Source organism: Bombina bombina, chromosome 5, assembly GCF_027579735.1.
Source record: "Bombina bombina isolate aBomBom1 chromosome 5, aBomBom1.pri, whole genome shotgun sequence".
Lineage (NCBI taxonomy): Eukaryota > Metazoa > Chordata > Amphibia > Anura > Bombinatoridae > Bombina > Bombina bombina.
In genome coordinates, this window is record NC_069503.1 from 1085249645 (window position 1) to 1085262479 (window position 12835).

The 12835-nt window shown below is 36.7% G+C and overlaps 1 protein-coding gene across 1 annotated transcript in view; it reads left to right on the forward strand.

Annotated features, from left to right (window-relative positions):
- Positions 1-12835, forward strand: part of TG (thyroglobulin) — a 535242-nt gene that overhangs the window by 110558 nt on the left and 411849 nt on the right. Inside the window, exon 15 of the mRNA XM_053715949.1 lies at positions 6665-6776. Coding sequence (XP_053571924.1) covers positions 6665-6776 — 112 coding nt within the window. The remainder of the gene's footprint in view (positions 1-6664; positions 6777-12835) is intronic.

Consider the following 12835-nt stretch of genomic DNA (forward strand, 5'->3'; position numbering starts at 1 on the left):
AGAGAAAGCTTTCAATCTATTGAACTTTCAAGTCACGTAAAAGTTAAAGCGTAAAATTTGATTGTGTTCGAGTGATCGCATTTACATTCAACTTGTAATTTCAGCGCACATTGCTGCTCAATGCCGCCCATAGAAAATATGGGAGTGCAAATTACTGCGAATTCGAACAAACAAATTCACGATAATTTGAACACCCCGCCACTTGTAATATGGATTAAGGTGCAAATAAACATGATCGCACTTGCGTTCCTTCCACTAACAATAGTGTGCCACTCGTATAAGTGGGCTGACAGCATACAGTATTGATACTCTCCAAAGAGCTAGGGGCTATAGCCCCTTCTAAAACACCACCAGTAACAACACAGGACAACACATTATTTAATCGAAAAGATTTCAGAATATATATATATATATATATATATATATATATATATATAAATTAGACTCCATGGTGGCTATCATTAAATAAGTAAAAATATGCAACATATATTTTGTTTCTTTTTTTTATTACAATAAAGTATATATTTCAAGTGCAACATATTTTATTTTCTATGCACAACTTTTGGAAAACATCAATAGATATAAGTGCAATGCTGCTAAACCTACAAATATAAGGAGGTTAGTAACAAACTAAAAAAAATCAGCCAATAGGATTGAGCTTCAATCCTATTGGTTGATCCAATCAGCCAATAGGATTGAGCTTGCATTCTATTGGCTGTTCCAATCAGCCAATAGAATGCGAGCTCAATCCTATTGGCTGATTGGATAAGCCAATAGGATTGAAGCTCAATCCTATTGGCTGATTGCATCAGCCAATAGGATTTTTTTCACCTTTAAATCCGATTGGCTGATAGAATTCTATCCGTCAATCGGAATTCAAGGAACGCCATCTTGGATTACGTCCCTTAAAGGAACCTTCAATCTTTAGTCGCCGTCGAAAGTAGAGCATGCTCTGCGCCGGATGTCTTGAAGATAGAGCCGCTCAGCGCCAGATGGATGAAGATAGAAGATGCTGTCTGGATGAAGACTTCTACCCGTCTGGAGGACCACTTCTGCCGGCTTGGATGAAGACTTCTCCCAGCTTTGTTGAGGACTTCTTGCCGCTTCGCTGAGGACTTCTCCTGGCTTCGTTGAGGATGGATGTCCGGTCTTCATAACTGTAAGTGGATCTTTGGGGGTTAGTGTTAAGTTTTTTTAAGGGTTTATTGGGTGGGTTTTAGTTTTAGATTAGGGATTTTGGGCTGAAAAAGAGCTAAATGCCCTTTTAAGGGCAATGCCCATACAAATGCCCTTTTCAGGGCAATGGGGAGCTTAGGTTTTTTAGTTAGGATTTTATTTGGGGGGTCGGTTGTGTGGGTGGTGGGTTTTACTGTTGGGGGGTTGTTTGTATTTTTTTTACAGGTAAAAGAGCTGATTTATTTGGGGCAATGCCCTGCAAAAGGCCCTTTTAAGGGCTATTGGTAGTTTAGTTTAGGCTAGGGTTTTTTTTTATTTTAGGGGGCTTTTTTATTTTGATAGGGCTATAAGATTAGGTGTAATTAGTTTAAATATCTGATAATTTCTTTTTTTTATTTTGTGTAATTTAGTGTTTGTTTTTTGTAATTTAGGTAATTGTATTTAATTTAGGTAATTTATTTAATTTTAGTGTAAGGTTAGGTGTTAGTGTAACTCAGGTAAGGTTTTATTTTACAGGTAAATTTGTATTTATTTTAGCTAGGTAGTTAGTAAATAGTTAATAACTATTCTACCTAGTTAAAATAAATACAAACTTGCCTGTAAAATAAAAATAAACCCTAAGCTAGCTACAATGTAACTATTAGTTATATTGTAGCTAGCTTAGGGTTTATTTTACAGGTAAGTATTTCGTTTTAAATAGGATTTATTTAGTTATTAATAGTAGGTTTTATTTAGATTTATTTTAATTATATTAAAGTTAGGGGGTGTTAGGGTTAGGGTTAGACTTAGGTTTAGGGGTTAATAAATTTAGTATAGTGGCGGCGACGTTGGGGGCGGCAGATTAGGGTTTAATAAATGTAGGTAGGTGGCGGCGATGTTAGGGCCGGCAGATTAGGGGTTAATAATATTTAACTAGTGTTTGCGAGGCGGGAGTGTGGCGGTTTAGGGGTTAACATGTTTATTCTAGTGGCGGCGATGTCCGGAGCGGCAGATTAGGGGCTAATAATTTTATTTTAATGTTTGAGATGCGGGAGGGCCTCAGTTTAGGGGTTAATAGGTAGTTTATGGGTGTTAGTGTACTTCTTAACACTAGTTATGAGTTTTATGCTACAGCTTTGTAGTGTAAAAGTTATAACTACTGACTTTAGAATGCGTTATGAATCTTGCGGGATAGGCTGTACCGCTCACTTTTTGGCCTCCTAGAAAAAGCTTGTTATACCAGCGCTATGGAAGTCCCATTGAAAAAAGACTTTACGCAAATTGTGTAAGTTAATTTGTGGTACGGCCAAAAAAGTGTGCGGTGCCCCTAAACCTGCAAGACTCGTAATACCAGCGGGAGTGAAAAAGCAGCGTTATGAGCCTTAACGCTGCTTTTTCACTCATACCGCAAAACTCGTAATCTAGCCGTATGTATCTATATATATATATATATATCTACTGTATATATATATATATATATATATATATAAATAAATAATTATTTATAGTTATAATGCGGTAAGGTTAGCACACATGAAAACTTAATATTCTTAAGGCCTGTTTTTGAAAAATTACATATTAAGGGCTAGATTACAAGTTCTGTGAAAGCGATATTGGTGTTCAATTTAGTAATACCAGTGCATGTAAATGTGTGCTGATATTACAAGTGAGGTGCAATGCGAACGCAACCTCGCATTCACATTGCACGGAAGCATTGCATTCACGAGAGTGTACTTGTATAGGCTCCAACGGGAGTAAGAAATAGAGCAGTGAAGGGGTAAAAAGTGCAGCAATGGGCAACAAATATAGATATATATGAACATGAATAAATACATATAAATGTATGTGTTTACTTTATATGTGCATATACACATATTAACACATAAATAAATGTATTAATGTATATAAGAATATACATATATAACACAATCCCCATTGTGCCAACACCTCACACCCGCTACTTTCAATCGCCTATAACTGCTTTTTGCAGTTATATTTAAAAAAATTAAGATGCTTATTTTTTTTCTTTTTAAAACCAAAACACACCACTTTTTTGGGGGGGGAAATTGGGGGACATTTCCATGGTTTGTTATTTATCGCGCGCCCATAAATGGGCGAATTTGCCTGTTAACGGGCGACAGATAAATTAGTGCTCCACTTGTATTCTATGCCAAAAAATAATAAAAATGATTAAACATACTGTAAAATATTCTAAATAATCCATAAAATATATCTATATATTTTGCAGTATTTTCTATATTTTGTACTGTACATAAATACATATATACACCTTTGAGCCCTTCCCTGTCAAGCACCTTGACATATACAATTTCCCTTTAAAACAAAGTGAATATTTATATTAATAGAAATACTTGAAATAGCATTGTTCTTCACTTAAAAGAAAATGTTTTTATATTTAATAACAATACTATTTCGAGTGTTTCTTAAAGAGACAGTCTAGTCAAAATTAAAGTTTCATAATTCAGATAGAGAATGCAATTTTAAATTACTTTCCAATTTACTTTTATCATCAAACTTGCTTTGTTCTTGCTAAACCCAGGTAGGCTCATATGCTAATTTCTAAGCCATTGAAGGCCGCCTCAGTGCATTTTGACAGTTTTTCCCAGCTAGACAACGCTAGTTCATGTGTGACATATAGATAACATTGTGCTCTCTCCTGTGGAATCATTTATGAGGTAGCGCTGATTGGCTAAAATGCAAGTCTGTCAAAAGAAATGCATTAAGGGCCAGTCTGCATAGGTTTAGATGCAAGGTAATTACAGAAGTAAAAAGTGTATTGATATAACTTTGTTGGTTTTGCAAAACTGGGGAAGGGGTAATAAAGGGATTATCTATCTTTGTAAACAATAAAAATTCCGTAGTAGACCCCTTTAAGGCACCTTCACTTTAGCGCACTTGGGTTAGACGCAAGTGAAAGTCAGTAGAGGCTTTTCTAGCACACCCCATATGGGGAAAGGATTTTACAGTGGCCGCACAATCCGTCCTTCAGATTTAGGGCCGGATTACAAGTTGCACGCTAATGGATTTTTTCACAGTAAAACACAATAAAATATATTACAAATGTAAAAAATAATATTTCATGTTTCAAGGTATTTGACTGGAAAGGGTTCAAAATTGTATAAATATATATAAGTATATATGTGTATATACATATTTACAAATACATGTGTATGTGTGTATATATATATATATATATATATATATATATATATATATATATATATATATATATATAGTATATATGTTTATACACACATACACATATTTAGGTACTCACACTGCTTATTGTGTACCGCACTAACAATAGTGAGCCACTTTTAATCTAGCACGTAAGTGTGGTTGAGGCTTTCGTTGTAGCAAAAATTTTTACTTTCAACTTGTAAAGGGACAGTTAACACCAACATTTTTGTTGTTTAAAAGATAGATAATCCCTTTATTACCCATTCCCAAGTTTTGCATAACCAACACAGTTATAATAATATACTTTTTACCTCTGTAATTACCTTGTTTCTAAGCCTCTGCAAACTGCCCCCTTATTTCAGTTCTTTTGACACACTTGCATTTTAGCCAATTAGTGTTTACTCCTAAGTAACTTCACAAGCATGAGTTCAATGTTATCTATATGACACACATGAACTAACTCCTTCTAGTGGTGAAAAAAATTAAAAATGCATTCAGATTAGAGGTGGCCTTCAAGCTCTAAGAAATCACATATGAGCCTACCTCGGTTTAGCTTTCAACTAAGAATATCAAGAGAACAAAGCACAATTGGTGATAAAAGTAAATTGAAAAGTTGTTTAAAATAACATGCCCTATTTGAATCATTAAAGTTTATTTTGGACTTGACTGTCCCTTTTAGTGGTGTTAGCCCTCAAGAATGCTAATTTTATTGTGCTACACTAGTAATCTAGGTCATAATGAGCTTTTTGTATATTTATTTATATTTATTTTGTTCATAATTGGCTTTTCATTAATTATCAATTACAGGTGTCCCTCGGTTTACGCTGGTTCAATTTGCGCCGTTTCAGAATAACAACCTTTTTTTCCAGTCATGTGACTGCTATTTAAAAGCTTCGGAAAGCAATGCAGTAATTAAAATAGCCAGTAGGTGGAGCTGTCCGCTTGTTTTGCAGCAAAGTCATGCGATTTAACAGCCTTAAATTGATCTGTGTACACAGATCAGACCAGATCTATTTAGCAAAATTTAGCAGGCACTTCCCTATTATCTTCCTGTCCAGCAGCTTGAGGTGAGGGTGCCTAACTGCTTATTAATCACTGCAGATTGAAATGCATAGAATATGTGCAGACCCAATATTATCTAACATGCTAACAATGCAGAGAACTGATTGCAGAAAAATGCAAGTAAAAAAAAAACGTTTTTGTTCATTAAACTTAGTTTGATGATGATGCAGTCAGTTGTGTAATTATTTTATTAGGTGATGTTTAGCAAATGTTTTTGTTCATTAAACTTAGTTTGATGATGATACAATCTTTATTTTTAGGTTTATAATGCTGTTTAGCATTTAAAGTCTTCATTTCAAAGCTTTAAAAATAATGTATTAGGTGTTACTTATGACAATTTTGAGAGGGGCTTGGAACCTAACTCCCTCACTTCCCATTGACTTACATTATAAACCATTCCTCCTGGAACCTAACCCCGGCGTAAACTGAGGTCTACCTGTACTTTATACTCACGCTAAGATGGAGCTGTATTCAGTTCCCAAAAACAGAACTAAAGAGGTTCATTTTTTTGAGGTTACCATCAAACAGTTGGTGAAAAAATATTTTAACATGTTTAAAGATGTGGCTTTCTTCAATTTATAATATATATCTGAGGAAGAGCGGCACACTCAAAAACTTCTTATCTTAAAGGGACATTCCAGTCAAAATTAAAATGCACATGGATGAATTACATCTTTGGATAGAAACATATTTGCAATATACATATAATGGCAAAAATGCTTCTAGTAAAAGTTATCACTGTTTTAGTGTTTACATTTTTGTCTGCACGTGCATGTGAAGTATAGCTAGATATTCTCAGTGCTCCAGCATTTTAAATACCGCAGATGCTCAAAATGCCAGTGGGGCTTGTATCATGTCAGCAATTAATAAAATGAGTCATTACCAGATGGTACAAGCACCTTAGGCTCTCTTAACAAGTGCTGTGTTTAAAATGTTGGTGCACGTGTCATACTTAAATACACTTTTGAAATGGCTATAGCTTCCAAAAGAAGCATTTTTGTTAATGCATGCATATTACAAAAATGTTTCTATTCAAAACTGAAATGCATCCATGAGGCTTTAAATTTTGGCTGGAATGTCCCTTTAATCTGTTTTGTTATAAAAGTAATAGTGCTGCAATACTGAATGTTATTCTGGCATATATCTGCACGTGCACACACACATACAGCATGTCTGTACTTTATAGTATGTAGAAATGCAAACAACATATAACTATATTGTTTTTCTTTCTTTCTTTTTTTTTTAGACTGGAGAATATTCTTCTTTGCAGAAATCAGAAACTAATTTTTGGTGTGTGTCTCCAGTAACAGGAAATCTTGTGCTACAAGGTGTAAATGAAGACAATAACATCACTCAGTGTAAGCAGTGGAATACGTTTTGTATGTTAACCTATAATTTGTTTCATGTACAGAATGATTACTATCACTAACTAGCAGTGGGGTCTCCAGGAATTAATTATTGTGGGGGGGGGCACTTCCCAGAGGCCCACCAGTGTTTTGTAGGCAGGCACATTGATCGGAAGGGCAGGACTGAGTTATCTGTGGACAAAACTGTGCATTCCATGGGCGAGGTCAGATGTTCCTTGAGCGGAATCCTGGGTAGAGCGGTGGTGGGAAAAACACAATTCCAGGGTATATCGTGGCCAGGCACTGTTAGCTGCATATTCAGCTATAACTGGACACAGGGAACATGGTACTCAAACTGCTGTAACCCTTTCTTCCTAAAATGCGATAAGGATGGAAATGACAACCTTTTTTTTAGGCCAGGCTATATTTTATGTCTAAGCACATGCACAAATGATACTTCAAAGTTATCAAGTGGTGATTTCCCATAGAAAATTACCTCTGATACAGGTTCCCATAGAGATATGTATCATTCATATATAATTAATATAAACTATAATTCATGCAATCTGGCCTTGTGCACCTCACAACGTTCCGTTCTTATTTTGAAAGTTATCGTGTCACAAACATAGACCTAAATAACTATTTACATTTCTCAAACTGTGCAGCAGAAGAAACAACAGGAGGCACGTGTAAAGTGCCCATACTAACGTACCCCTATCATTTGCTTATTATACTGATCAGGGAACACATGTCTAATCATGAGTATACTGATGTTTTTTTGTTCTTTTATCCTGATCAGTGACATTAACTACTTGTCTGATGGAGAAAGTGAAGGAGATTGCCAACAGCATTGTTTGATGATTAACTAGATGCCCTTAAAGACTGAAGCATAGAACAGAATTTGACTTATTGAGGGTTTTAAAAAATGAAGCCCATAACAATCTTTCCTACAACTTTATATATGAACTATTATATAAAAACAGGTCACCCCAATAAGACGTTTTCCTTTTTCAACCCATAACTGATTTCCATCGCCCATCAATGTATTTGTGGTGTCAAAATTTCTGTGAATGGTGGTTGTGCATCTTTGATTATCAAGGAGGGAGGATGTAATTAGTAATTTTTGTTAATCAGTCTTCCAAATAGCAGAGACCTTAAAGGAATAGGAAAATCTAAATTAAACTTGCATGGTTCAGATAGAGCATGTCATTTTACGACACTTTTAAATTCACTTCTATTTTTAAATGTGTTTCGTTCTCTTACGCCTAGATTTAGAGTTCTGCGGCCAAAGGGGTGCGTTAGCTACGCGTGCTTTTTTCCCCATGCACCTTTTAAATACCACTGGTATTTAGAGTTCACAAAATGGCTGGGTTTTCAGTGCGTTAGGCTCCAAAAAGGGAGCGTAGAGCATAATTTAACGCCACTGCAAGTCTAGATACAAGCGGTGCTTACGGACGCGGCCAGCTTCAAAAACGTGCTCGTGCACGATTCCCCCATAGGAAACAATGGGGCAGTTTGAGCTGAAAAAAAACCTAACACCTGCAAAAAAGCCGCGTTCAGCTCCTAACGCAGCCCCATTGTTTTCTATGGGGAAACACTTCCTACGTCTGCACCTAACACCCTAACATGTACCCCGAGTCTAAACACCCCTAACCTTACACTTATTAACCTCTAATCTGCTGCCCCCGCTATCGCTGACACCTGCATATTTTTTTTAACCCCTAATCTGCCTCTCCGTAAACCGCCGCTACTTACATTATCCCTATGTACCCCTAATCTGCTGCCCCTAACACCGCCGACCCCTATATTATATTAATTAACCCCTAATCTGCCCCCCACAACGTCGCCGCCAGCTACCTACAATAATTAACCCCTAATCTGCCGACCGCAAATCGCCGCCACCTACGTTATCCTTATGTACCCCTAATCTGCTACCCCTAACACCGCCGACCCCTATATTATATTTATTAACCCCTAATCTGCCCCCTCAACGTCGCCTCCACCTGCCTACACTTATTAACCCCTAATCTGCCGAGTGGACCGCACCGCTACTATAATAAAGTTATTAACCCCTAATCCACCTCACTCCCGCCTCAATAACCCTATAATAAATAGTATTAACCCCTAATCTGCCCTCCCTAACATCACCGACACCTAACTTCAATTATTAACCCCTAATCTGCCGACCGAATCTCGCCGCTAATGTAATAAATGGATTAACCCCTAAAGCTAAGTCTAACCCTAACACTAACACTAACACCCCCCTAAATTAAATATAATTTAAATCTAACGAAATAAATTAACTCTTATTAAATAAATTATTCCTATTTAAAGCTAAATACTTACCTGTAAAATAAACCCTAATATAGCTACAATATAAATAATAATTATATTGTAGCTATTTTAGGATTAATATTTATTTTACAGGTAACTTTGTTATTATTTTAACCAGGTACAATAGCTATTAAAATAACTATTTAATAGCTAAAATAGTTAAAATAATTACAAAATTACCTGTAAAATAAATCCTAACCTAAGTTACAATTAAACCTAACACTACACTATCAATAAATTAATTAAATAAAATACCTACAATTACCTACAATTAAACCTAACACTACACTATCAATAAATTAATTAAATACAATATCTACAAATAAATACAATGAAATAAACTAACTAAAGTACAAAAAATAAAAAAGAACTAAGTTACAAAAAATAAAAAAATATTTACAAACATCAGAAAAATATTACAACAATTTTAAACTAATTACACCTACTCTAAGCCCCCTAATAAAATAACAAAGCCCCCCAAAATAAAAAAATGCCCTACCCTATTCTAAATTAAAAAAGTTCAAAGCTCTTTTACCTTACCAGCCCTTAAAAGGACCTTTTGTGGGGCATGCCCCAAAGAATTCAGCTCTTTTGCCTGTAAAAAAAAACATACAATACCCCCCAACATTACAACCCACCACCCACATACCCCTAATCTAACCCCTTAAATAAACCTAACACTAAACCCCTGAAGATCTTCCTACCTTATCTTCACCTCGCCGGGTATCACCGATCGGTCCTGGCTCCGAAATCTTCATCCAACCCAAGCGGGGGCTAGACATCCATCATCGGGCGGCTGAAGAGGTCCAGAAGAGGCTCCAAAGTCTTCATCCTATCCGGGAAGAAGAGGCGATCCAGACCGGCAACCATCTTGATCCAAGCGGCATCTTCTATCTTCATCCGATGAGGAACGGCTCCATCGTGAAGACCTCCAGCGCGGATCAATCTTCTTCCTCCGACGTCCAACTGAAGAATGACGGTTCCTTTAAGGGACGTCATCCAAGATGGCGTCCCTCGAATTCTGATTGGCTGATAGGATTCTATCAGCCAATCGGAATTAAGGTAGGAAAATTCTGATTGGCTGATGGAATCAGCCAATCAGAATCAAGTTCAATCCGATTGGCTGATCGGATCAGCCAATCAGATTGAGCTCGCATTCTATTGACTGTTCCGATCAGCCAATAGAATGCGAGCTTAATCTGATTGGCTGATCGGATCAGCCAATCGGATTGAACTTGATTCTGATTGGCTGATTCCATCGTGAAGACCTCCAGCGCGGATGACGTCCCTTAAAGGAACCGTCATTCGTCGGGAAGTCATCGGAAGAAGATGATGGGTCCGCGGTGGAGGTCTTCAAGATGGAGCTGGTCGTCATCGGATGAAGATAGAAGATGCCACTTGGATCAAGATGGTTGCCGGTCTGGATCGCCTCTTCTTCCCGGATAGGATGAAGACTTTGGAGCCTCTTCTGGACCTCTTCAGCCGCCGGATGAGGAATGTCTAGCCCCCGCTTGGGCTTGGATCAAGACATCGGAGCCAGGACGGATCAGTGTGATACCCGGCGAGGTGAAGACAAGGTAGGAAGATCTTCAGGGGCTTAGTGTTAGGTTTATTTAAGGGGGGTTTGGGTTAGATTAGGGGTATGTGGGTGGTGGGTTGTAATGTTGGGGGGGGGTATTGTATGTTTTTTTTTACAGGCAAAAGAGCTGAATTCTTTGGGGCATGCCCCACAAAAGGTCCTTTTAAGGGCTGGTAAGGTAAAAGAGCTTTGAACTTTTGTAATTTAGAATAGGGTAGGGCATTTTTTTATTTTGGAGGTCTTTGTTATTTTATTAGGGGGCTTAGAGTAGGTGTAATTAGTTTAAAATTGTTGTAATATTTTTCTAATGTTTGTAAATATTTTTTTATTTTTTGTAACTTAGTTCTTTTTTATTTTTTGTACTTTAGTTAGTTTATTTAATTGTATTTATTTGTAGGAATTGTATTTAATTTATTTATTGATAGTGTAGTGTTAGGTTTAATTGTAGATAATTGTAGGTAGTTTATTTAATTTATATATTGATAGTGTTGTGTTAGGTTTAATTGTAACTTAGGTTAGGCTTTATTTTACAGGTAATTTTGTAATTATTTTAACTATTTTAGCTATTAAATAGTTCTTAACTATTTAATAGCTATTGTACCTGGTTAAAATAAATACAAAGTTACCTGTAAAATAAATATAAATCCTAAAATAGCTATAATATAATTATAATTTATATTGTAGCTATATTAGGGTTTATTTTACAGGTAAGTATTTAGCTTTAAATAGGAATAATTTATTTAATAAGAGTTAATTTATTTCGTTAGATTTAAATTATATTTAACTTAAGGGGGTGTTAGTGTTAGGTTTAGACTTAGCTTTAGGGGTTAATCCATTTATTACAGTAGCGGCGAGATTCGGTCGGCAGATTAGGGGTTAATAATTGAAGTTAGGTGTCGGCGATGTTAGGGAGGGCAGATTAGGGGTTAATACTATTTATTATAGGGTTATTTTATTATAGGATAAGTGTAGGCAGGTGGAGGCGACGTTGAGGGGGGCAGATTAGGGGTTAATAAATATAATATAGGGGTCGGCGGTGTTAGGGGCAGCAGATTAGGGGTACATAAGGATAACGTAGGTGGCGGCGCTTTGCGGTCGGCAGAGTAGGGGTTAATTATTGTAGGTAGCTGGCGGCGACGTTGTGGGGGGCAGGTTAGGGGTTAATAAATATAATATAGGGGTCGGGGGTGTTAGGGGCAGCAGATTAGGGGTACATAAATATAACGTAGGTGGCGGTCGGCAGATTAGGGGTTAAAAAAATGTAATCGAGTGGCGGCGATGTGGGGGGACCTCGGTTTAGGGGTACATAGGTAGTTTATGGGTGTTAGTGTACTTTAGAGCACAGTAGTTAAGAGCTTTATAAACCGGCGTTAGCCCAGAAAGCTCTTAACTACTGACTTTTTTCTGCGGCTGGAGTTTTGTCGTTAGATTTCTAACGCTCACTTCAGACACGACTCTAAATACCGGCGTTAGAAAGATCCCATTGAAAAGATAGGATACGCAAATGACTTAAGGGGATCTGCGGTATGGAAAAGTCGCGGCTGGAAAGTGAGCGTTAGACCCTTTCCTGACTGACTCTAAATACCGGCGGTAGCCCAAAACCAGCGTTAGGAGCCTCTAACGCTGGTTTTGACGGCTACCGCCCAACTCTAATTCTAGGCCTTAGTATCCCTTGTTAAAAATGAATATGCACATATCAGACACTAGTGGGAGCTGTTGCTAATTGGTGCCTGCACACATTTGTCTCTTGTGATTGGCTAGATAGATATTTTCAGCTTCCTGTCAGTAGTGCAATGCTGTCCCTTCAGCAAAAGATAACAAGAGAATAAAGAAAATTTGATAATAGAATTAAATTGGAAATGTGTTTAAAATTGTATGTTCTATCTGAATCATAAAAGAAAATGTTGAGGTTTACTATCCCTTTAAAGTGCATGTTTTCAAAGGAATCTGATTTTCTTCTAACATAATATTAATTGTACATAGCGTTGTACCATTTAAATATTTTGAATAAGACACGGATAGGGTGTTGCAAAAGCCAAGAGAAAGATAAATGTGTGTTAATGTCAATATGTTACTAATAGTAGAAGTATTGGTGCTAGGTACGATTTTAAACCTTAAAAGGACTCCAAAAATCACAATTAAATCTTCCTTGATTCAG